Here is a 25194-nt window from a genome sequence, read left to right as displayed (position 1 = left end):
CCTTGAAGCTGCCATCTTGCCCCTCTGATTGATCATGTGTTTGGGCTAGTGAGGGGCAAGAGGTTCACTCTGAATAAGCATCCCAATATCCGAATGCTGATTGATGACTGATCCAAACTGCACAGAGCACCGGGGTCTGGGCTGACATTTTCTTGAGACCCAGCTGTCCAGGGACTTTGAGAAGCCCCAGGTGTCTGGGTGGGTTGTTCTGTGATCTGGGAGCAGCCTTTCCCGTGGAGCCTGATGCTTCTGTTTCCAGCCCCTTACTCCTGTGCCTGGGTCAGAAATAGCTCTGACTCATTTCCAGATAACCAGCCGTATCCGCCTGCTCCCTTAGAATGGATTCATGCTTCCCCGTTACATGCCCTCCTTTGCTCTCTGCATGCATGACACCGGGTCCTTAGGAAGTGAGATTGCCCAGTAGTCAGAACACCAGGATTAACAGGAGGGTTGGGGAGGTGCCATCCTTTGGCCCCTGTGCAGGGAAGGCATCTTGCTGCGGGTTGCCTGAAAGGATCCAGGTGTTGTGGGTGACATGTAAGCTCTGTGGGGCAGGGGTTGTCTCTTTGTTCTGTCCCCTTTAATACAGGAGGCCTAGTGCCATCCTGTGAAATTTAGGCTGGGGGTGGGAAGGGGCGTTGGCAGGGAAGACCCAGTAACTATACAGGCAGTGAAAGAGGCCAGATCCCCAGCCGTGGAAGGGCTCCCACTCCCAGTGCCTCCAATCGTGGACCCAGGGAGGAACAATGGTCTTTCCCAATGGCTACAGCTGGAGAGATGTCCCAGCTGCCTGCTCAGTGAATTGCAGATACCCTGCTGGGCATCCTGGGACGACTCCCAGACATAAGCACTGCTCCACCAGAGTAAGGGTTGCAGAATCGCCTGGCATGTTATTTCTCCTCCCTCCCTTGCCACGCTGTGAGAAGCTCCTGTTCCGATTAACATGAGGGATGCCTGTGCATCCTTACTTGTACTGCAGTCGCTGCTGGCAGCCTCAATCCAGATTGGGACCCTGATGCGTTCGATGCTGTACAGTACTGCGAATGGTGGGAACAGGCCTCTTGATCCTGGAAAATCACTTTAAAACTCAGCCTGTTTGTGCCGTGACATTCAAATGTTACTGTCCTGTTTATTTCTATCCTTCTCTCACTCTCTCCACTTTTCTGTTTTATTTATTGTGCCATCCATCCACTCTCATTTCATCTCTCGGCCGGGGAAAGCTGCCAAAACTCACTCACAGAAAGGTAAGGGCCAGGACCCCTATCTCCCAGAGGTAGCTTTTATGTAGATGCATAGATGTAAAACTAGATGTAGACCTAGAGCTGTAGTCTAGTTGAGCTGCAGCCAGAGCCTGGCTAATCTAGTTGAAAGGTGTGAGTGGTATTCGGTAATGAATTGCTCTGATAGCATTACCAATGCAATTTGCTGGATTGACCCAGTGTGACTGTGTGTAGATATTGGGAGAATCTTCATGTTAAAGCCTGGCTGGGATAAAGCTAATGGAAAGGAGCATTCTCTTGACTCCCAAAGGTGCTGAAGCCTATTATAGGCTCCTGTCTGTGGCACTAATACGTATACTCGAGTCTTCCTGCACAGAGAGGGAGGGAGGCTGAGTATTCGCTGTGCTGAGGTGTACAGGGTTAACAAACACATGCAGCACTTGGTAACAGTTAAGGCTGCAGCAGGACACACCTCATTCTTCCCAAGCCTTTAAGTCCTGGAAATAAGTAGTTATGGGGCAAGACTCTTGCATTCTTGGCACCTTCCAAGTGCCTGCAGTGCTGTCAAGTATGGATTCCAGCATACCCACAGGCTTCCGTTTCCATCTCCAGTGCATATCCAAAAGCAGTCTGTACCCCCAGCATCATCCAACTCGCATCCCAGTGACCTCACTGCTTTTACATCTGCTACCAGCTGACGGTCACATGCTCCATGCATTTGGGAGGTGCTAGGGTCACTGTTAAAGGTTTTGCCTTCGAGTGTGATCAAATCTAGACAGACTGTGAGAGAATTACTGTTGGGGGCGGGGGAGGAACGGGTAGTTGATAAGGAGGGAGCCAGTCGGATGATTTGGGTTTATACAGCGCCTGGCATCCAGTGCAAATGAATAGTAATACCACCTTTGGCCAGGGAGAGTGTTGGGACAACTCAGTGTACGTCCATTGGCATCAATGGAGGCTACACCAGGGACGAGTCTGTTTCATTGTCTCTCCAGCACGACACATCCTTGAGGCTACATCTCTGCTTTTACAGTTGGCATTTAAAAGCCTTCAGTATTTCATCCGCTCTGGGAACATTCCCCACCCCCTCTTAGATAAAAACTCCTTCCCCTTTGATCTGCTTCTGCTCTTCTCTATTTATTTTGATCTTCTGCTGTTTTATATCTGCTTATGAGTGTCTCCTGAGTCCTGCTAGCCACTCCATGCGGGGGCTAGGAGGTCCTGGGCTGCATTTACTGCAGGTTGAATCAAATAATGTGTGATGTATTGAACCCTATTGCTGGCAGTTCTTTCCTCTGTAGTCTTTGTCCATTGAACTCGTTGGAAGGTTAGGCCATTCCGCCAGCACAGTGGGTGAGTTCTGTGGTATGTTTCCTGGTGCAGGTTAGGGGGTTTGCTTTGTTGTTGTTTATTGACAGTGGGACTGTCAGGATGCTCAGTGCTTTCCAGGCATTCTAGAAGAGGGCGTAGGGCTGGTGGCACCTAATATACTGACGTGTGAGCGCGGCATTCCAGAGGGCGCCACTGCTGACCCTATGGATACCGCTAAGGCAAAAATCTCTGGCGACTGTGCATGTGGGCACGCACACACCTAGAAGGGAATGGACACGAGCAATGCATCTCGAAGAACAGTTACGAATGGTGAGGAACCATTTTTTACTGCAGATGTTTTAGATTATTAGAACTAAAATGCTTTTTGCAGACTTGAATATTGAAGAAGCTCAAATAGCGCAGTGTTGCCATTAGGATTACATGCATTACAGTAGCTGTTAGGGCCCAGCTCAGATTTTGGCCCCATTGTGCTAGGTGCAGCATACACACATAGTATGAGACAGTTCCTGCCCCAAAGAGCTTACAGGCTACAGCTGAAAGGTGGGAGAAGGGAACCTATGGCAGTGGTGAACTGGCCCTTTGATGCCACTTGGACAGCCTTGGTAGATGGATCCCTGCATTTAGCAGGGTTTCCCCTTCTCTCCTGCGTTGGGTCTGTCCCTTTGGCTCTCTGTAAGGATCCAAACTCCAGCACTTCCAGGTGGTGAAGAATGGGTGTCTAGTCAGGAGAAGCAGCATGTCTTGGAGTCAGGAACTCCTGTCTTCCAGTCCTGCTCTTGTTGCTTGTTTGCAGTGTCACTTGAGGTGCTTAAAGTTGGGTTCCTAAATCCACAAGTGGCTTAATTTTTCAGGGCTGCTGTGCACAATAGGAAGCTGGGGGTCCTCAGTTCCTTTAGAAACTAGGCCTGTTCTTTACATGCCTAATTGTGGACTTAGGTGCCTAATGTTTGGGCACCCGCGTTTGAACATTTGAGCCTTCCCAATTCCGGGCCTCAGTTTTCCCAGCTGTTGAATGGGGAGAACAGCACTCACCCACCTCACACGGATTTTGTGCAAAGGAATTCCAGTTTGTAAAAGAGCTTCAAAAATGCAAAGCGCTTTCTGAGTGCTGAGCATGATTCTGAATGTATTAGCAGAGGGCGTTGGAGGATGGAGGCAGTAAAAAAGCTGGGTCGAGAGGGCAAGGTCTGCTCTCTGCCCACATCTGTCTGTTGATGTTAGAGGATGAGTCACTCACCAGCAGGGGAGACCAACTGATCCAGCGAGAAGAATGCATGCCCAGCAAGGTTACACCTCCAGGATTAACCCGGAATGGTTTTTCCTATATAATCATCTACCATTTTGGTAATTTGTTTAACAGGTACAATGAGTTTGTTACATTGACCTCACTGTATCCCCTGCAGGCAATAATATTGAACCTGTGGGCTGCAGGTCAGTGGTAGAAACACTGTACTATCTATAGCATGCAATTACTGCTGCTGTCTCTAAACCACATGCACTTGTATAGAGCTAGATTCTGATCTGTTATACTAGTGTAAAGGCAGAGCAAATGCACCTGTTTCTATAGAATTACTCTAGATCTACATCACTGTGACTGAGCTCAGACTCCATTCCATAGGGATTGCGGAAACTAAAGACTTTAGGAGCAAAAGGGATATCCAGTGTCCCCCACCAGAGCAAGAGCAGGATCGTGTCTAAACATAAAGATTTTGCCATCTACCTTTGACCAGTGTAAATATGCAAGTGGCCTTCTCAGACACGAAAAGGGCAAGGTGCCCACAGCGGCCTAGGGCTAATGGAATTCTATCTCTGGATCACCTTTCCTCAACCTGTATTTCACACGTCAGGCACATTTGAATTCAGACGCATGGCTGCTACGTGTGGATCAATATGAAAATTAATCACTTTGATATACGAGCCTGTTTCTGGAATACATTAGCAACAGATTTTTATCTCCTTTGGAGTAAGGGGCTCTTTCTCCCCTTGCTGAACTGTTGTGCATTCACTTAACTTTTTTGTGGGTACCAGAATGGACAACTCAGGCAGTGGCTACCCCCACCTCCGAGGCTGCACTGTGATGTGCATCAATAAACCTGCAATGCTAGATCAGATCATTCTCTTGGCAAAAAGTCCTATAGAATTTAAATAAAAATGCGAACTTTTCTATAGTATCTTTTAACCATTCTAGAGAAATTAATTGGAAATTATACCCCACTATATGATTCCGTAGGATCGTTCAGATAACCTATTGAAAGGATGTAATTTTATGTTACTTTCTATAGGAATTTAGAACCATCCTGTAGAATATAACAGAGAATTATACCCCTGCTATAGAAATTCTATTGGGTGGCTCAGATAACCAGCAGAAAGGATATAGTTCTATGTTAAATTCTATACAACCCTATTGGTTTCATTGCTATTAAATGCCATAGCATTTTTTTCCTAAGAGTTGGCCTTTCTAGTCTTGTTTCTCCTCTAGGACAGTGGTCACTGTCTTGATGCTTCAGCGGGAGACTCATCCATCCCCATTGTGAACCTTGTTCATTCTGCCATGCTGGAGAAGAGATTGAATTCCTTCCTGACCTTTGCAGCCCAGCAGCTCACACCCTGAAGCGCGAGCTCTGGTGATGAACCTTATCTTAGCATGCATAGCCACAGATGTTCTTGATGGTTATAAAAATTATCCAGCTTTTTCTCAATGCTCAGTAGGGTTACTGTTTGCTTAAGCGGATGGGACTGTTCCATTTGATGAGGCACCAAATCCTGTTCCTGTATTTTCAGATAAGGTTATTATGAAACACGTATATCAGCAGAAAAAGCAGATCCTAACAGCTGCACTTGCCTTAAATAGATGCCAAGGTTTGTGCAAGCAAAGGGTTTTTCATTCATTCACTTTTATCTCATTAGGATCCATCTTCTCATGGCTGCCTCCTCATTGGTTCCACCTTCAGTTACCCCAGTGTAAATTCAGTGAGAGTCACTCGGAATTCACACTGGGTATCTGAGAGCAGAATGTGCTCCCCTGTGTACAGACTCCAGTCAGTGTTTGGTGAGGAGAGGGTTAACACACACTCTCCTTGAATAGAGGAAAGACCATATGAGCCCAGCTGTAGTGAATCAGGCAATTGCCTTAGCATTAGCTTGTAGGGAAGAGGCAATGCTAGCTGGAAAAATCCTTTTTTCAGCCAGCTCAGACCTCGGCTGTATAAAGTTGGCAAGAGGCTGCAGGGAGCCTTTTGAACTCAGAAGTGCAGAGACCTGAATTGTGAAATTCTGTGTCATTTTGAGCAGGCCGGTAATATCATTTGATTGGACGTCAAGCTCCTGGGATATCGATACTGTCCCCAGCCAAGGCTTGCCTAACTTGTCACATTATGGTGACTTCCCATCTTTGGAGGCTGCAGGCTCAGCATGCTCACTCCAGAATGACATGCAAGGGGCAACACTCACTACAAGTGACGAGAAATAGCCAGGAAAACCATTAGGGATGATTACACCCCAAGGTAAGACTCCGTGGTTGGATGTTTCCTTTATTAAAATACACAGGGCATCCTTGCGCAGAACTACATTTGGAACTGGGGTAGGTAGCACTGCAGAGCCCATGCTGGCCGTGCAATGGAACCTGGTCTAATGATTAGAACCTGGCAGCCTCTCATTTTCAGGTTGTCGGCAGTGGGGGTGCAGGCTCTGGGAGGGAGTTTGGGGGTGAGAGGGAGCAGGGAGGGAGCATGGAGGTAGGGGGTACAGGGGTGAGGGCTGTGGGGTGTGGCTGGGGATGGGTTTGGGGTGTGGCTGGGGATGAGGGGTGTGGGAGGGGGCTCAGGGCTGGGGCAGAGGGTTGGATGTGGGGGGATGAGGGCTCGGGCTGGGGATGAGGGCTCTGGCTGGGGCTGGGGATGAGGGACTTGGGGGGTGGGAGGGGCTCAGGGCTAGGGCAGAGGGTCAGGGTGCGGGGGGGGGGTGAGGGATCTGGCTGGGGATGCGGGCTCTGGGGTAGGGCAGGGCTGGGGATGAGTTTGGGGTGCAGGCAGGCTCCCCTGGGGCTGGGGCCAGAAAGGAGGATTCCCCCCAGCCCTCTCCCAACCAGCAGCAGTGAGCTCTGGGGGAGCGGTCCCCCTCTCCTCCCACGACAGCACACTCATCCCGTACCACTGTCACTGCACGTGCTCCAAGGGCCCCTCTCAGGTCCAGGAAGCCCCCTCGCCTCCCCTGTGGTGGGTGCCGGGGGTGGGAGAGGGGCTGCTATCACATGCTATCGCCATCAGGGATGGTCTAGACAGTATTTGCTCCTGCCATGCGGGCAGGGGACTGGACTCGATGACCTCTCGAGGTCCCTTCCAGTCCTAGAATCTATGAATCTATGTGCGCCTCCTCCGCTGCTGCTGCTGCCCCTGACTGTAGCCTCACTGGAGGTGAGGGATGGGGCTCCCCTTGCCCAGCGTGGGGCAGGAGTGCTGACTGCGGGCAGTGGGGGCCCCTGTGGTGGTGGAGGGTCCCGCCGGAGAAGGGAAGGGTCTGAGGCGGAAGGGCAGGGTAAGGGCAGCCTGCCTTCCCACTAGTGATGGAGGGCAGTAGGATCCTGTGGCAACAGTTGATGCTGGAGCCAGCAGAGCAGAGTCAGCCTGGAGCTGCAGGGGAGAGGCAGGGACGGTCCGGGAAGGTGCGTGGGAGCAGCAAGTGGGGCCGGGGGACACTCAGGGGAGGAACGTGGGGGCGGCAGGCGGGGCCAGGGGAGAGACCCAGCCCCAAACATGGGCCCTGAATATTGCTGGAGCCCGGGCACCATGGGCCCATACAACTCCCCGCCCCTGCCGCTGAGTGACCTTGGGCAAGCCCCCGAAGGGCGTGCTGTGCGGAGCGGCTGGTCACCCCTTGCATCCATTGAAGTATGTGGGTGGCCAGGACTTCTGGAATCCAGGCTCTTAAAACCTCTGAGCCTCTGTTGTTAGTATGCCTCCCCTACGTATGGGGGTGATAATTCATACCCCCGCCTTACACTGCCGTAAGAGCCTTTGACGGGAAGGGCCAGGAGTATGGCTAGATCTCTAAGGCATTCTGGGGACCTGTTGTGGTAACTTGACTAAAGACAGGAGCCCTCAGGCTCTGAGAGAGAGGTTGTTAGGCTGCCTCAACTGCACAGAGAGTGCTCGCCGGAAACTGCCTCGTGTGCGTGTCAAGGGTGGTGGAATCGATCTGTCTCCTGTGATTTCTATACAATTCTAACGTGGAGTTAATAGACAGGCTGATTAGCGCTGCTTGTAATTAAATGCTATTGATCTGCCGTGAACTACGTGTCTCGGGTGCAGGGAGAAATTGGCAATGGCTAGAATGCAGCGGGGCCGTTGATCTCTGGAGAGTTGTGGTGCGTTTTTTTGCAGTTGGAAAATGAATCTTTTTCAGGTGAATTCCTCGCGGCCTGGCAAGGAGCATGGTAGATCGCATTGTTATATTCTTCTGGACTTGAATGGATTTGAGTTCTCATGAAAGCGGGGGTGGATCCAATTCTTGTTGAAGCCAATGGGAAACTGCATTAAAGCCCATGGAAGTTTGTCCATTGACGTGTAAAAAGAAGATGGATCAGGGTGTAATAGGATCACCTAGATCCATGCGTAGTGTGGTCAGCCAGCTTTGACGGTGCAGCTAAGCTCTTCTGTCCTAGTATACATTGGTCCTAGGCTCCCTCTACACAGCTGTGCTGATGCTGCTCAATTTCAACTCACAGCAACCACCCCTGCTACTCCAGTCCTGGGCTCCTTCCACACACATCAGCCAGTGCATCCGTCTTGACCCACATCTTCCCCCTTCACTATTCCAAGTTATGGCTCCCACCCACACAGTTCTGCCTGTCTTCTTCAATCCTGACCCACATCTTCCCACTACTATTCCAGCGCTGGGCTCCCCACACGCAGCTCTGTTGATGGACATCCACCCGGACTTGCAGCCCCCAACCTCTGCTATTCCTGTCCTACGTCTTTTTCCCGAGCAGCCATGATAGTCACACCAAACAGTGCATTGACCTTGTGATGCATGACAAAGGGTGCTGGGAGGAGGTCAAACATCTTTTCACGTGTTGACCTTCTAAACCAGCATGAAGACTCAGATTCCGAGACGTGAAAGCTGCCTCAGTGACCCACTCCCACCTGATATCCCCCAGTCAGTATCCTTAGCATTTAATTTTTCCTCCTCCCCGAGAAAGCCTGTTTTAATATTGCAAACCCAGGTGACGTCACCCACCGTTTGCCTTGGAAGGTGTGCTGCTGATTGGATTGCATCTCTTAAACACCGACCCACCTCAGCTGAGTCTGCACTTCACTGGGGGGATGCAGGGCTGGGCAAGGCACGTTCGTGTTGGAGCGAAGGCACCTCTAGGGTATGCTTCCAGTTAATGACTTGGGGAAACTGAGCAGCCCAGATTGCAAGCTCCATTCCAGCAGGAACTGACCCCAGATCTGCCGATTGTCCAGAGCCCTAAGCGCCAGCCTCGACTTCTACCTCTAGCTTTCCGAAGGCTTTGTTGCTCCAGAGGTGGGGCGGCAGGAACTGGGATGCTGCCCGAGAGCTTTTGTTGTGGCACTGCTCTGGATCTCTCTGAGGGCAAGATTCTGCCATGAGGGTGTAGATGGGCTGCGTTCTCACCTAGCACAGCAGCCGGCCCTGCTGGGTGGTGTGCGCACGATGGACACAGCTCTACCCAAGGCCACTGGAGCATTTGCTGGGAGCAGGGCCTGTGCTCCCCAGTGAGGTTCTGGCCAGCCCTTGTGCAAGGCAGAGGGAGGTGGGGGGACTCCCTGTGCTTTCTCCCCTGCCCCATGCACAGGGGCTGCCCAGAATCCTCTAGCCTTGAATGGGGGTGGAGCTAAGGCTCTGGTGGGTGGTGTCTGACCCTAGTGCTGGATGCACATTGGCCCAAGCTTCAGAGGGAGCATTAGGGAGCCGGGGGTGTTTGAGGCCAGCTGGGTGGGGACTCACTGGAGGAGAGAGGAATACAGCAGACATGAACTGCAGCTGCTGGGCTGTAGCAAGGGCTTGTCTATTTCATGCTAAAATTAGCATACCATGTGCCTAAATCACATCAAGCAGTTTGGGAGGGAGAGAGGAATGACATCAGGAGCTTCTGACCATTTTCCAAGCCGCTGTCACTCCGCTTTCCTGGCTGCATCTGTTTAAAAAGCCCTTAATAGCCTCCTCTGAAGGTAATTTAATTGAAATGAATCAGTGAGTGAATTACAAAGTGGCTTGTCTTCCTCTATCTACCGGTATCTTCATGGGGGATTCGCTCATTTACTTCTTTATTTTCAGCCTGGCATGACGGGCAAGTGCAAAGGACCTTGCAGGGGGAGGCTGTGAGCAAGGCTGGCCCCTGACCCCCAGGACGGTGACTGTCAGTATTGGGGATCCCCCTTGAGAGCAGGAGGGGCGTGTTGTCTAGTGATAAAAGCCAACCACCAGGAATCAAATCTCCTGAACTTTGGGCTGCTCCAAAACCCACTGATGTTTCTGGAAAAACTGACTGAATTCAACAGGCTACAGCTCAGGCCCTCTGTTCTCGGCAATGCCAGTGGTTTGCTGGGTGACCTCTTCCCTCTGTGCCTGCTGTTGGAGTTCCCCTGAGATCTCGTTCACTCGGTTCCCTAAGAGTTTGGTCCGACTTGAGTCTCATTGCTCAGGTTCCTTTATCTGGCATACAGCAAGCTAGGTGGAGTTGATCAGTGGGTATAGGGCATACCACACATTCAAAGTTACACAGCAGCCCTCTTCCTTGATATACATTGACACGTTACATTGCATTTCCCATACATTGCATCACACATTTTGGGATTGGCTTGATCACTTTGTAGGAACCAATCCTTGTACAGTATGCTCTGTCCATGCACGACTTACTCTTTACCTCATCTTTGCATTCCTGACTTATCTTGTCCATTGTGAACAGTTCCCTGGGGGTTCCCCCCTTATCTTCGCTAGTACAGACATTCTGTTCCCAGCCTGCTGCTCCATTTACCTCCTTAATCCCGTCTCCCAAGAAATGAGCCTCAGCCATGTGTCAAGCTAGGCCTACCCCTGCATTAGCCAGTCTGTGAAATGGGGATAATACTGCGCCCAGTCTCTCAGGGGCTTTTAGTGTTTGGGAAAGGCTTTAGGATCCTTGGTTGATGGGAACAATCTGTGCAAGGCAGGGTGCTTTCCCCACTGCATTTTATTAGCTAGTATAAACGGAGGAGCAACTGCTGTCAGGTGACAAACACCAATGTTGCCTCCCATCACCAAGGTAACTCCATTGTCTTCAGCACAGCAGCTCCTGATTGACAGGGGCAAGTGGGGGGGCAGAATCAGGCCATTGTCTTCATTAGCACAGTACTTCATGCATAAATAGCAAACTTCTCTGTTTAAGACGTGGGGTTAAGGAGACGAGATTATGGCTTCCATTACCTGTTTTGCAGTAGCACCCGGAGGCCGGGGCCCCATTGTGCCAGGTGCTGCACTACACTCATGCCATTTTGTATTTCAGTCGCCTTCATTCAAGAGGATTAGGGATAAAGCCATATTTTCTTTCTCCTCCTGCAGCTGAATTCTCAGCAAGTTACCAGGATACCAGTTGAAACCAGCCTGGGGTAGCCATGGTATGTTGTTGTAGGTTGGTCTTCCAAATTGGCCTAGAAACTCGTGAGTTTGGATTCCCTTTTCTGTGCTCCTGAGCAGCTGCGTCTAGGCTTTATATTGCAAATCCTTCAGGACTGAGATTGTCTCACATCTGTGTTTGTGCATGCCCTGTGCCATGGAGCCCCGATCCCAACTGGAGTGTTTGGAAGCTCCCGCAAAATACATATTTACTGCTGCTGCTTCCATCTCCTGACAGAGAGCAACCGAGCAGAGGGGGTGGGGGGGAATTATGGGTTTCAGAAGGAGGATTTTTGAATTTGATGGGGGAAGAGAATGGGAATTGATGGATTTAACGGTGGGTTGGGTTAATGCAAATGAGGTGATTCATATTACTAAAATATTCATAAAATTGGATCATTGCATTGATTGCAAAAAGTGTCTAGACCTGCGGCCTTTAGGTATAACGGTAACAGCTTTGTGGGTTTGAGCTCGCACGCATCACAAGCATCACTGGTTGCTCTCTAGTTCCCCCCAAGCTTTACTCTCTGTCAGTGAATAAATACTGCAGGGAGAATGCTTCTGCCCCCCATCCCCAGCTCTGAATCTTGTCTGCTACAGTGTGTTATCAATAAAGATCAGTGCTGGCTCAGGGTCTCTCTTGCAGCCATCTGCTTGGAATAAAAAGTCTTCTATACCTCCCTAATTATAACCCCATGGATTTGCTTGGTAATGAAATGTCAGAGGCTGAAGAAAACGGTGAGTTTGGTTTACGAGGTGGATTATGGCGTCGTCTTGCTCTGCTGAGTTCACATTTGACAGGTGGAATGGTGACAAAGTGGGAGAGGGAATATCTTTTATTGGACCAACTTCTGTTGGTGAAAGAGACAAGCTTTCAAGCTACACAGAGCTCTTCTTCGGTGAACCAGTAACGCGTGCTGTCAGAGATTGGAGACTCCCTATCGTATCCCACTCCAGCTTGGTCTCTCCCATCCTGTCCTTTATTATTAGCACTGAGATTGAGGCACAGTTGTGCTAGGCGCTGCACAAACACACACAGCTTGTCTACACAGGAAAGTTGTTGCAGTGGTATAAGCGAAGATGTGAATTTAAACCTATTTTAGTTAAATTGGTTCAACCCTCTGTGTGGATGCTCTTATTTTGGTTTGAGTGGCTTTTCTCAGTTTAACTTGAAACCTGTTCCCAATTGACTTTTCTTTAAGTTGACAGAGAACAAGTTTAAACTAAACCAAAGTAGGCCACTCTTAAGCCAAAATTAAACGGATGCAAGTTTGTGTGTAGACAAAGCTAGACAAAGAGACATTCCTTTCCCCAAAGCGCTTACACTCTCTAAATAGACAAGACAGACAAAGGGTGAGAGAGGAAACAGAGGGGAAGAAAACCCAGCTCTCCTAATTCCCAAGCCAGTGCCCTACCAACTAGACCATGCTGCCCCCTGTTATTTTCTTCTTGAATCCGTAGGGTCAGATCGTTGACGGATGTAATTTGGCATAGAGCCACTGATGCTAAACCAGTTTGTACTAGCTGAAGATCTGGCCCCAGGTTTTACAAGAGAAGAGATCTGCCGTTCTGTGGTGCATTGTGTGCCTAGCTCCAGAGCTGGGAAGCCTATCAGGCTTTGGCTCCATAACTAATGTAATCGCCTTTCTCCAGTGGTTCTCTTTTATTTTGTTCCTCACTTGCTGGGTCCAGGAGATTAATTGAAATGCAACATTGTTAAAGCAAATCCGTTTAGCCTGCGTTCACCACTGATATTTTCATCCCTTCAACTGGCGGTTATATGGCTCTGATTTAGAAGCAAAATTCACTTTTCTGCAGACCAGAATGCTGTTTTGACTCACTCCCTGTAGGGCAGAACACTGATGTTTCTCTCTGACGGAGAGAGGTCTGCACGCATCAAGCCCATAAGAAGCATCATACTCCTTGCAAGAACCCTCAAACCAGAGACAGCCAGAACTCTTGCTCTGCAAATCCAGGATATGTGAGAATAAAGACCCCCCGCCAAAGGCCATGCGCAATGTGTAGAGCTGGGTGGATTATTCATTGTGGCTATTGTATCCCAATTATTTAGCTCCATGTTTCCGCTTTGAGTTATCCACAAGCAGGCTTTGATCTCTACAAACCTATTCATTGTGTGCAATCACTTGACCAGCAGTTTATGTGAATATGTTTCTGCCAGTGGGTTGGCTGGCAGTTGTTTGCTCTGATTAATCTTGGACAATACATACTTTGTCATACAGGGGGTGTGATGGGTTACTGGGTCACATGGTATGGTTTCTGCTCCCTGACTGGATGATGGGAGGAGAGTGAACTGGTGAATACCCTGAGCTGTGTGTAGGTATCAAATAGTTCCTCCTAAGCTGTTAGTGTGTGGGCAGAAGCCATGCGCTCCAACAATCGTTAAAAGTAACGAAGAAGGACTCACCATGCTACGATGGTCCCTAGTGCTGTTGGCAGCATCCGCCCAGCTCTAGCCCCCACCCCATATTCAGCTTTCCAGCAAATGCCTGTTACAGGGTCCATGGGGTTTGCAGTACGGCAGGTGGTTGGGGGTTTTGCCTCGTGTTCATGATCTGCTTGCTCTGCACTTCCAAAGGTCACTGCTGACCTTTGCTGTTCTGCAGTTGTTTGGATGCTCAGGTGGCTTTTGGGAGTACAGGACCATCTGGACTGCACAGCCCAGCAAGGAGCCTGCCTGGGGCAAGTGAGCAAAGTGGGGAAACCAAATAAGAGAGTAGTCTGAGAGAGTGGTGCTTCCATGGTGCCATTCCAGCTCAGGAGGGGAAGCTCCCTGGAATGGACAGGGATGGTTTATAAGGCCCGGAAGGGGACACGGTATCAGGGAAGGACTTAGGTAACCTGCATGGGTAGCTGCGTTGCTGATGTCAGGACTAGTGAGGCTTCCGAGGAGGGTGGGAGAATGCACCCATGCTCTCTCCTGGTCAGAGATAATGGGCTTTGTTCATCCCTCTGTTGTCACAGGGGCTGAAGGGAGGCCGATTGGTGCCTGTGATCTTCGGCGGCTGCAGTGCATGGTGTGACCATGAGCAAAGGGCCTGAAGGGTGAACATTGCAGACAGCCAGGAGAAGGAAAGAGCAGATAGGAGGAAGTCCTGGCAGGAAAAGGAGAGGGAGATTCACCAGGACATAATAGGGCTTCTCCAGCAGCAAACACAGATGCGGCAGACTCTTGTGGACCTGCAGGTTCAGCTATTGTGGGCGCACCGCCCTTTGCAGTCCATGGAGAACTCCATTGTAGCACCTCTCAACACCCTCTTCAACATTCCACATGGCATCAGGGGCTACATCTCTGCCCGTCCCATTCCACCCGAGGGGACGTTAAGGGCAACCACTGCTTCGCATACACTGACCTGTGAGACGCACGGTTGCTAGATGTGTAGGTAAAATGGACAGGAATGTTCTTTCCCCTTGTTAAGTTCTCTTCCATTAATTTACTAAGTTTTTAATGTATTTATCTTTGAATTGCACAGATTTTTCTTTGTGCTGGTTTTGTTACTGAATAAAATTCTATTATTTAGAAAATAAGTCGTCTTTATTAGCTCTCAACATATGCTGCGGAGTGCCTGGCAGTTCTGAAAGCACCCACTTATTTGTTACTGTACAGTGTGACACAACTCACAGGATCGGTGACAAACACAGTGTAATCATCATCAGTGTACAGCAAGCACCGCAAAATTAACAAGAGCACTGACAGTGTTATATTCACAGATGTACACCAAGCACCACACAATTCCTTACAGGCCCCAGAACAGCAGGGCCGGGTAGAGCACAGGGCACCACAACGCATTACTGTGGCTCACTGTCCTGTGTTCTTTCGAAGCCTCCCTGAGCTCTCTAGCTCCGTGCTGAGCTCGTCTCATAGCCCTTGTGTCTAGCTGTTCAAACTCAGCAGACAGTCGCTTGTCCTCCACCCAGTGGCCGCTTCTCCCCACTTTGCTTCACAGATGTTATGCAGGACACAGCAGGCAGCTATAACCATTGGGATGTTTTTTCAGTGAGATCCAGCCTGGTGAGTAATAATCCCAGTGTCCCTTCAGTCTTCCAAAAGTGTCATCCCTCACCTGCTGAGCACATAGTTGAATCTTTCCTCTGTGCTGTCAAAGTGGCCTGAGCAATTTGTTTCTGCCCCACTGTGCATTGCCAGAACTTCCCAAAAGACAGTGCACTGGATGGTGGTGGTTACACAGTGGGACACCTGCCCATAGTGCACAGCACTGTGCATTGACACGAGCACTCCTGGTGAGTCCTTGCATCGGAGCTGTGTGTAGCCAAGCATGCATGCGCAGAAGCGATGTGCTAACTGGCGACTTCATGCCAACATCACTTGCATCAACCCAAATTTGTAGTGTAGACCTGGCTTTTCTGATCACAACGGTCCCCTCTAGCCTTATAATCGATGAAGGGTTGTGAGAGGTTCATTATGTACATACTCTCTTGCCTCAGGAGTCTCACTGCAAATAAAGCGTCAGGTGGCTGAAAGCAGCTTCCTGCTTGTTTGAAGGCTGTTCTTTCCTCACCCCGTGCATTAATAATGGGGATTAGATAGGTGCCATCAGCCCCTCATCGTGTGCACTGAAGTACCGCCACAAGAGCAGAGGTGTGTTTGCACATAAGCAATTATGGAATGGCAGAGCCCTGTAATTTTATACCTCCAAAATTGCTGAGCTGAGTTACTTAACTCTTGAATTAATTGTGATTTGGGTGCCAGGATTGGCTGCTAAAGTAAAGCAGAGATGCAATACCACTAATGCTAAGTACTGGGAGTGAAGTCTTCCAGAGGCTCTTGCTTGGTCAGAATTGCACCCTGCATTTGACTGCCGAGTGCCTGGCTTTTTGCTGCACAGCTTGGGTTCCACGGCATTGATACATTTCCATCCACCTGTTCTGGGGAAATGACATAATGGTTAGGCGGGTATAGTTGTTGATGTAGAAAATGGATTCTAAGTCACATCGAGCGGCTGCTCAGTCTGAATAGTAAAGAGCTGGCCTGTGTTGTAAGTGTTGTAACTTTTCCTGCTTTTTTTTTTTTATCTCCTCTTCAGGGCCTGAAGCCAATGGATCATAATGGTTTGGCTGATCCATATGTCAAATTGCACTTGCTCCCAGGCGCTAGTAAGGTGAGTTGTCTTTTAAATTCCATCTAAAGTCTGTCATGTGCGCAGTTCAGCTACGCTCTTCTGCCTGCCTTGTGAAATGATAGCATATACTGTCTAGTGTATAGCAATATATAATGCTGCTGTTCTGGGTTGGGATCTATTTTCCAGTGAAAGTTGGCTATGTAAAATAATGTGTTGTATTTTAGGGGGGAGATTTTCAGCAAGCCTCCTTTTAACATGCATGTACAATCTGCAAGTACATCCATGTTCTAGTATTTGTTTAGCATTGCCAACATGCTTGGTGCTGTACAGTACAACAAAAGAGAGAGTCCCCAAAGAGTCTCTCTCCTTAAAGAGAGAGGGGCTGAGATAGCACACTGATGAGTGACAGTGTAAGCAAGGGTATCAGTAGAGAGACATAAGTGAAAGGGTGCACTGATTAAATTGCATACACTCAAAATGTACTTTGACCTTTTTCATTTACTATCTTAGTGAGCATCTATGTCAGAAGCACATAGGGTGATATCCTGGAACTATTGAAGTCAAGCTACCCAATCAAAACCCTCCTCCTTTCCAAAACCCAGAGAGGCCTAGCAGACTGAGCATGGGAGTTTTTATCATTGACTTTAATGGAACCAGAATTTTCACCCTTGGGGCTTAGTACAATGTCCAGCAAAAACTACAGAGCTCAGATTTGAGTTTAGGGAGTCCCTCCTAAATGCTTACTGGCCCTAAACTCTCCAATCAAAGAAAGAACCAGGCACAAGCGACAAGGTACAGTCAGGGCAAAAGTCTAACTGCACAAAAATGTAGCATGATCTGGAGTTCATGGGCAATCCGAGTAGCGAGTGGAGCTGGTGGAAACAGTTTTCTGTCTGAAAATGTCATTTTGAAAAAAACAATTTGTTTTGCAAAATTCTATAGATTTCAACAAAATTTTGTTTAGAGGAAAAAAATTGGAAAAAATTCAAAAATGTCAGTGTCCCATGTTGACATTTTCAGAACGAAGATTTTTTATTTTTATTTTGAAATTGACTTTATTTATGTATATCTATATGTCCGTTTTAAATGGTCAGAATCAAAACAACATGTCAGTTGATCCCAAACAAACAAACAAAATTGCAAATTTGTTTTGTGAAAAAAATAGATGTGACTGTTTATTTAGGAAGTACTAACATGTTTACAAATCCTTGCCATGTAAATATCTGAAACAAAACAATAATCCTTACACCAGTTTTTGTTTTAAAGAGACATTATACAGGAATATAGTCATCAGATCTGATTTCCTTTTTCTAATGAGAGGCTATTAGTAGTCTAAAGTAACTAGAAATTTTGTCTTTTCATCCTGATCCAGGATGAATTTTGTTTTCAAAATCTCTAAATTTGTCATGGGGAAAGAAAATCCGTTTTTTGACCAACTCTAGTATCAAGCGTTCACTACTACCACTGAAAAGCTCTTGGTTGTTGCAACAGACGCAGACACTCTCTTTAATAACCAGGTCCCAGACATGCTGGGCTTTAAAGATGATCCCTAGTACATTGAATTTCACCCAGGGCTGGGAAGGTCACCAGTGAGATGCATAGATGTTATGCCTGCATAGTGACCCACTCCATGGAGTGGCTGATGGTTGTCCATGGCTGTCCTGTCTTGAGCAATGGAAGTGCTCACAAGCTTCCTGGGCCCAGTACGAAGCCTGTTGAAAACGAGCAGCTGAGTGACAGTACAGCAGGCTGCCAGGGAAGTCACTAATACAGATGCTTATGTCTGTCATAGCTCACAACTCTCTAGAGACTCCCCTCCCTCAGCACGGAAAATCCTTCCCGCAGTGAGCCTAGTGTTGCGTGCCCACTCGCGCAGTGCTGGCACGATCAGCAGAGATCCTCTCGCTCACTGCTGGGGCTCAGTGGATTGAGTTCAGGAGCTCGTTGGAAAGCAGCTGGGTGTGGAAGTGTTGTAAAGCCTATGCAAGCCAGGCAGAAGGGCGTTTCTGGAAAAACGGCTCCTTTCTCTTCTCCTTTTGCATTTTAAGCTCCGCAGTCCATAATAAAACAGATTACAAACGGGAAGGAAAATATTTCCATATCTGTATGTTTTGAATTTGCTGGCGAGCGATGTAATGAAAGATGCTGCAGTGTAGTGAGAAGTCAGTCTGACTGATGAGGTAGATGAATTTAAATACTGTATGCATATATATAATGAATATTAATTTCACTCTCCTTTTACACCAAAGTAGTCGGGCCTTTTTGGGGAGGTATATTTTTGTTGCAGTTCAGTTGAATTAATTCATAACTCCCAGGGCGTTAGAGGGAGTTTTTACCATGGCGCATTTCCAGTTTCATTAAAGATAAGGAGAGCCATGAGCATTTTCATCAGTAGATATTATCTGTCCCTTTCATTTTTGCAAACCCACTGATGGAATTTCTGCTGTAGGTAGTGAAGAGCAAATGGAAGTCTCTGCACATTCCTCTCCCATTTCCTACACGTTAGTGGCAGGGGCAAAGTGGGAGCAATGGAGCAGTCTTGAGAATGGCTGAATTTAAAAACGATGCTGCTTGCACCTAGAATAAAAGACGGTTACTCACCGTTGTAACTGTTGTTCTTCGAGATGTGTTGCTCATATCCATTCCAGTTAGGTGTGTGCGCGCCGCGTGCACGATCGTCGGAAGATTTTTACCCTAGCAACACCCGGTGGGTCGGCTGTGGAGCCCCCTGGAGTGGCGCCGTTATGGCGCTGGATATATACCCCAGCCGACCCAGCGCCCCCTCAGTTCCTTCTTGCCGGCTACTCCGACAGTGGGGAAGGGGGGCGGGTTTGGAATGGATATGAGCAACATATCTCGAAGAACAACAGTTACAACGGTGAGTAACCGTCTTTTCTTCTTCGAGTGCTTGCTCATATCCATTCCAGTTAGGTGACTACCAAGCCCCACCTAGGTGGCGGGGTCGGAGTGAGACATTGCTGTGTGCAGAACCGCTGACCCGAAAGCAGCATCGTCTCTGGATTGTTGCACCAGCGCATAGTGAGTAGTAAATGTGTGGACCGATGACCACACTGCAGCTCTACAAATGTCCTGGAGCGGTACTTGAGCCAGGAAGGCAGTCGAGGAGGCCTGAGCCCTCGTGGAATGAGCGGTGATGCGTGGCGTCGGAACACCGGCCAGGTCGTAACAAGCACGAATGCAGGACGTGATCCAGGAGGACAGGCACTGTGAAGAGACCGGTGAGCCCTTCATCCGGTCGGCTACCGCAACGAAGAGTTGCGTCGTCTTCCTAAACGACTTTGTACGGTCAATATAGAAAGCCAGGGCCCTGCGAACGTCCAACGAATGTAAACGCTGGTCCTGACGAGTAGCGTGCGGTTTGGGATGGAAGACCGGGAGGAATATATCCTGGTTCACGTGGAAAGGTGACACCACCTTTGGAAGAAAGGCAGGATGGGGGCGAAGCTGCACCTTGTCCTTATGGAACACCGTGTATGGGGGCTCGGATGTCAGCGCCCTGAGTTCCGAGACGCGCCGTGCTGAGGTGATGGCTACCAGGAAGGCTGTCTTCCAAGACAAGTACAGGAGCGAGCAGGTAGCCAATGGTTCAAACGGAGGCCCTGTGAGCCTAGAGAGTACGAGGTTGAGGTCCCACGTTGGAACCGGCTGTCGTTGCTGTGGGTATAGCCGGTCTAAGCCCTTGAGGAATCTAACGACCATCGGGTTAGAGAAGACCGAGGACGTGAGTTCTCCTGGGTGGAAAGCGGAAATAGCGGCGAGGTGAACCCTAATTGAGGATGTCGCCAAGCCTTGCTGCCTTAGGGACAGGAGGTACTCCAGTATCAAGGGGATAGGAGCCTGCGAGGGAGACGTAGCTCGTTGCTCACACCAGCAGGAGAACCTCTTCCACTTGGCTAAATAAGTGGTCCGCGTAGAGGGCTTTCTACTTCCCAGCAGGACCTTTTGGACGGCCTGCGAGCATTGCCGCTCTGAGCGACTCAACCATGAAGCATCCACGCCGTGAGGTGGAGCGACTGCAGGTCGGGGTGACACAGCCGGCCGTGGTCCTGAGAGATGAGATCCGGAGTCAAGGGGAGCGTGATCGGTCTCTGTACTGACAGCTCTAGAAGTGTGGTGTACCAGTGCTGTCTCGGCCAAGCGGGAGCGACTAGAATTACCCGTGCATGGTCCCTGCGGATCTTGAGCAGCACCCTGTGGACCAGCGGGAATGGGGGAAAGGCGTAGAACAGATGGTCTTTCCATGCCATGAGGAAGGCGTCCGACCGAGAGCCCGGGGCTCGCCCGTGTAGGGAGCAGAATGCCTGTCACTTCCTGTTGGCCCGAGATGCGAACAGGTCGATCTGGGGAAACCCCCACCTCTGGAAGACGGAATAGATGATGTCCGGGCGAATCGACCACTCGTGCGTTTGGAAGGACCTGCTGAGACGGTCCGCCAGCGTATTCTGGACTCCAGGCAGGAATGACGCCGTGAGATGTATCGAGTGGGCGATGCAAAAGTCCCACAGGCGAATGGCCTCTTGGCATAGGGGAGATGAGCGGGCTCCGCCTTGCTTGTTGATGTAAAACATGGCCGTGGTGTTGTCGGTGAGAATCAGCACGCAACGGCCCTGTAGGAAGTTGAGGAAAGCCTGACAAGCCAGGCGCACTGCCATCAGCTCTCGGACGTTGATGTGCAGGGCTAGTTGGGACGCCGACCACAGGCCTTGGGTATGATGCTCCCCCAGGTGAGCGCCCCATCCTAGAGATGAAGCGTCCGTAACTAGGTGGAGGGAGGGCTGTGGGGCGTGAAAGGGCATTCCTGCACAGACCGCCGTGCGGTCCGTCCACCATGCGAGGGAGGCCAAGACTGCGGCCGGAACCGTGACCACTATGCTCAGGTCGTCTCGGTGAGGACGGTAAACCGATGACACCCAAGTCTGCAATGGGCGAAGTCGCAGCCTGGCGTGCCTGGTTACGTAGGTGCACGAGGCCATGTGGCCCAAGAGGGCAAGGCACGTCCTTATGGTGGTAGTTGGAAAGGCCCTGAGTCCTTGAATGACGCTTGAAATGGCATGAAAGCGGCTGTCTGGCAGGATGGCTCGGGCATGTCTGGAGTCCAGGATTGCTCCAATGAACTCTATTCTCTGAGTAGGCACTAGAGTGGACTTCTCTCTGTTGAGTAGAATGCCCAGCTCGTGGAAAGTGCGTGTCACTATGTGGACATGGGCCTGCACTTGGTCTCTGGTGTGGCCGCGTACCAGCCAGTCGTCCAGGTACGGGAACAGCTGTATCCCTTGTCGACGAAGGAAGGCCGCGACGACTGCCAGACACTTTGTGAACACCCTGGGAGCCGAAGACAAGCCGAAGGGAAGGACTGCGAATTGGTAGTGCACCCTGTTTACTACAAACCGCAGGAAGCGCCTGTGGGGCGGATAAATCGCTATGTGGAAATAAGCGTCCTTCATGTCGAGGGCGGCGAACCAGTCTCCAGGATCCAGTGAAGGGATGATGGTCCCCAATGACACCATGCGGAACCTCAACTTTACTATGAATTTGTTGAGCCCGCGCAAGTCTAAGATGGGCCTTAGACCCCCTTTTGACTTGGGTATCAGGAAGTAGCGGGAGTAAAACCCCCTGCCCCTTAGCTCCGATGGAACCTCCTCTATGGCCCCCATAGCGAGGAGCCCAAAAACCTCCTGTGTAAGGAGTTGCTCGTGAGAAGGGTCCCTGAAGAGGGACGGGGAGGGGGAGTGGGAGGGGGGGGGCGAGGAAAACTGGAGGGCGTATCCCCTTTCCACCGTGCGAAGGACCCAACGGTCCGAGGTTATACGGGACCAAGCACGGTGGAAGCGGGAGAGGCGATCCCGGAAAGGGGGAGTCGGATCCTGGGTACCGGTCGTGGTGCCGTCCTCGACCGCACCTTCAAAAGGCTTGTCTAGGCCCTGAAGGGGGCCTAGACTGGCCCTGGTTCTGACCGGGTTGAGGGCCGGTCGACCTTCGCCTACCGCCTCGACCCCGCCTCCTAGCAAAGTCCTGTCTTGGACGAGGCGGGGGAGGGTAGAACCGCTGAGGTTGGGGCCTGAAGGGTCTGCGCTGAGGCCCTGGGACATGCATCCCCAGGGAGCGCATCATTGTCCGGGAGTCTTTGAGGTTTTGGAGCCTCGAGTCTGTTTTCTCTGAAAAGAGGCCCTGGCCCTCGAACGGTAGGTCCTGCAGGGTCTGCTGCAGTTCCGGTGGCAAGCCCGACACCTGGAGCCAGGAGATTCGGCGCATTGCTATCCCTGAAGCCAGGGTCCTAGCGGCCGAGTCCGCTATATCCAGGGATGCCTGTAGGGAGGTGCATGCCACCCGCTTGCCCTCCTCTACCAAGGCCCCGAACTCTTCCCTCGAGTCCTGGGGGACCAGTTCTTTAAATTTCCCCATCGAGGACCACATATTGAAGCCGTAGCGGCTGAGGAGCGCCTGCTGGTTCGCTGCCCGCAATTGCAGTCCGCCAGCAGAATAAACCTTGCGTCCGAACAAATCGAAGCGCTTAGCGTCCTTCGATTTGGGCGCAGCAGCCTGCTGGCCATGGCGCTCCCGTGCATTCACTGATGACACCACCAGTGAGCACGGTTGGGGGTGAGTGTACAGATACTCATGCTCCCGGGAAGGCACGAAGTACTTTCTCTCCACCCCTCTGGCCGTGGGCGGAATAGAGGCCGGGGTCTGCCAGATAGTGGTGGCGTTGGCCTGGATGGTGCGGACCAGCGGTAATGCCACCCTGGATGGAGCATCCGCAGAAATGATCTGCACTATTGGATCATGGACCTCCGCAATCTCCTCCACCTGGAGGTCCAGATTGCGAGCCATGCGCCGCAGCAGGTCCTGATGGGCCCGAAGGTCTATCGGAGGCGGCCCGATGGTAGACGTGCCCGCTACGGCCTCATCAGGAGAGGACGAGGAGGATACCCCCGGTGGCAAGGGGTCCAATGGTTGATCCTGCTCCAGGTGTTCCTGGTGATGGGCATCTCCTGCCCCCTGGTCCAGGGCCTCTGCAGGTGCGGGCACTGGAGCCTCCACGTCCCTTGGAGGAGGGCGGGAGATGGTGGACTCTGGGGCCCTAGGCTCCGAACGGCCAGAGCGGGAGGCCGATAGGGGAGCTCCTTGTGCCTGGTGGTAGGCCCAAGGAGTCCAGAAGGACCAATGCGCAGGTCCTTGTATCGGGTCGTCGGTCTCCTGCAGGTGGCCGGGCTCCACTGTCTCAGAGGACCGCGACGCCGATCTCGACGGCCACGGCGGTGCCGAAGCCGATGCCGTCGGCACCGGATGGTACGGTGCCGATCGGTGCCGAGCGTAAGGGGACCTGTCCCTGCGTGGTTCCGGCGAACGGTGCCGGGACCTGGACCGGTGCCGATAGTCCCTCCGGTGCCGGGATCCCGATCTGGAACGTGACGACGATCTGGAGGAGACGTGGTACCGGGAGCGGCCTCTCGAGCCCGAGTGGCGCTCATACCGGTGCCGGGAGCTGCGCCTCGACCCCGATCGGTGCCGGTCGTCACGGCGGTGCCGGGATGTTGAGCGGCGCCGCGAGGAAGATCTGGGCCGCGAGTACGACCGGTGCCGAGGTGACAGTCGGCGCCGGGACTCAGAGCGGCGTCGGGACCTGCTTCGGGATCTGGAGCGGTGCCGAGAGGCTTGTACTGGCGACGGTGGGCGCACCAGGGCAGGTTTCCCTCTAGACTGCAGCACACGTGGGGCTACCGGTGCCGGGAGTTGCGACGGCGCCGGCTCAGTGAGGGCGATCAGGTCTCTCGCGGTAGCGAAGGTCTCCGGGGTGGAAGGGAGACAAGGTTCCACCACCAGCCTTGGTGGTGAAACAGTCCGCACCGGACTCAACGGCCTCGGTGCCGGAGTCGACGGTGTGGCCGCCTGTCTTTGGCTGTCCAGCTGCGGACGCGGCTCTACCCCCGGCACCGGGGGAGCCTGTATCTTCACGGCAGCAGCGTCCCGTGTCTTAGCGGTCTTCTTATGGCCCGGCGAAATGGATCGGTGCCGAGGCTCTTTGGGCGGGCGCGGTGCCGACGTCGGTCGGTGCCGGACAGTCTTTTCTGTCGCACCGGTCGGGCCCGCCGGGGCGCTGCGCACCGAAGCGCTCGGTGCCGGGACAGGGCGCGCCGAGGGAGGATCCGGACTCAGCGCCGCCTCCATGAGGAGCTGTCGGAGCCTAAAGTCCCGCTCCTTCCTTGTCCTCGGCTTGAAGGCCTTGCAGATAGGGCACTTATCTGCTGGATGAGTCTCTCCCAGGCACTTCAAGCAAGAACTATGCGGGTCGCTGGTTGGCATGTGCTTCCCGCAGGACGCGCACGGCTTAAAGCCAGGAGCCTTGGGCATGGGCCCGGCTGTGCGCCGGGGGGAAAAGGGGAAAAACACCCCCTAAACCCCCGATAACAATATACAACTATATATATACACTATACACTAACTACTAACTAACTTGAACAACTATCTATATAACTAAATATAACAAGAACAATGAAACGCTAGGGAGTGTGGAGATCAGCTAAGCCGCGCTCCACAGTTCCAACGACCGTCAGGGGCGGTAAGAAGGAACTGAGGGGGCGCTGGGTCGGCTGGGGTATATATCCAGCGCCATAACGGCGCCACTCCAGGGGGCTCCACAGCCGACCCACCGGGTGTTGCTAGGGTAAAAATCTTCCGACGATCGTGCACGCGGCGCGCACACACCTAACTGGAATGGATATGAGCAAGCACTCGAAGAAGAACTTGAATTCTGAGTGTCCCGTTTGCTGCAAAAAATTCATGTGCCAAAGATTTCTAGTTTTTGTAAGGTGCAGTAGTAGTGTGCACTTACCCATATGTAGGGCCTTTCATCTACACAGCTCAAAGTGCTTTGCAAAGATGATTAAGCCTCATTATGGCTATTT

At 51.2% G+C, this 25194-nt stretch overlaps 1 protein-coding gene across 1 annotated transcript in view; it reads left to right on the top strand.

The window, feature by feature from the left end:
- DOC2B (double C2 domain beta) overlaps positions 1–25194 on the top strand; it is a 142251-nt gene that overhangs the window by 32629 nt on the left and 84428 nt on the right. The window contains exon 3 of the mRNA XM_024211192.3: positions 16232–16306. Within this exon, the coding sequence (XP_024066960.1) occupies positions 16232–16306 (75 nt within the window). The remainder of the gene's footprint in view (positions 1–16231; positions 16307–25194) is intronic.

The sequence above is a fragment of the Terrapene carolina genome, unplaced genomic scaffold, assembly GCF_002925995.2.
Source record: "Terrapene carolina triunguis isolate 2854851 unplaced genomic scaffold, T_m_triunguis-2.0 Scaffold231, whole genome shotgun sequence".
In the NCBI taxonomy this organism is placed as follows: Eukaryota; Metazoa; Chordata; order Testudines; family Emydidae; genus Terrapene; species Terrapene triunguis.
This window is presented reverse-complemented; position numbering and strand designations above follow the sequence as displayed.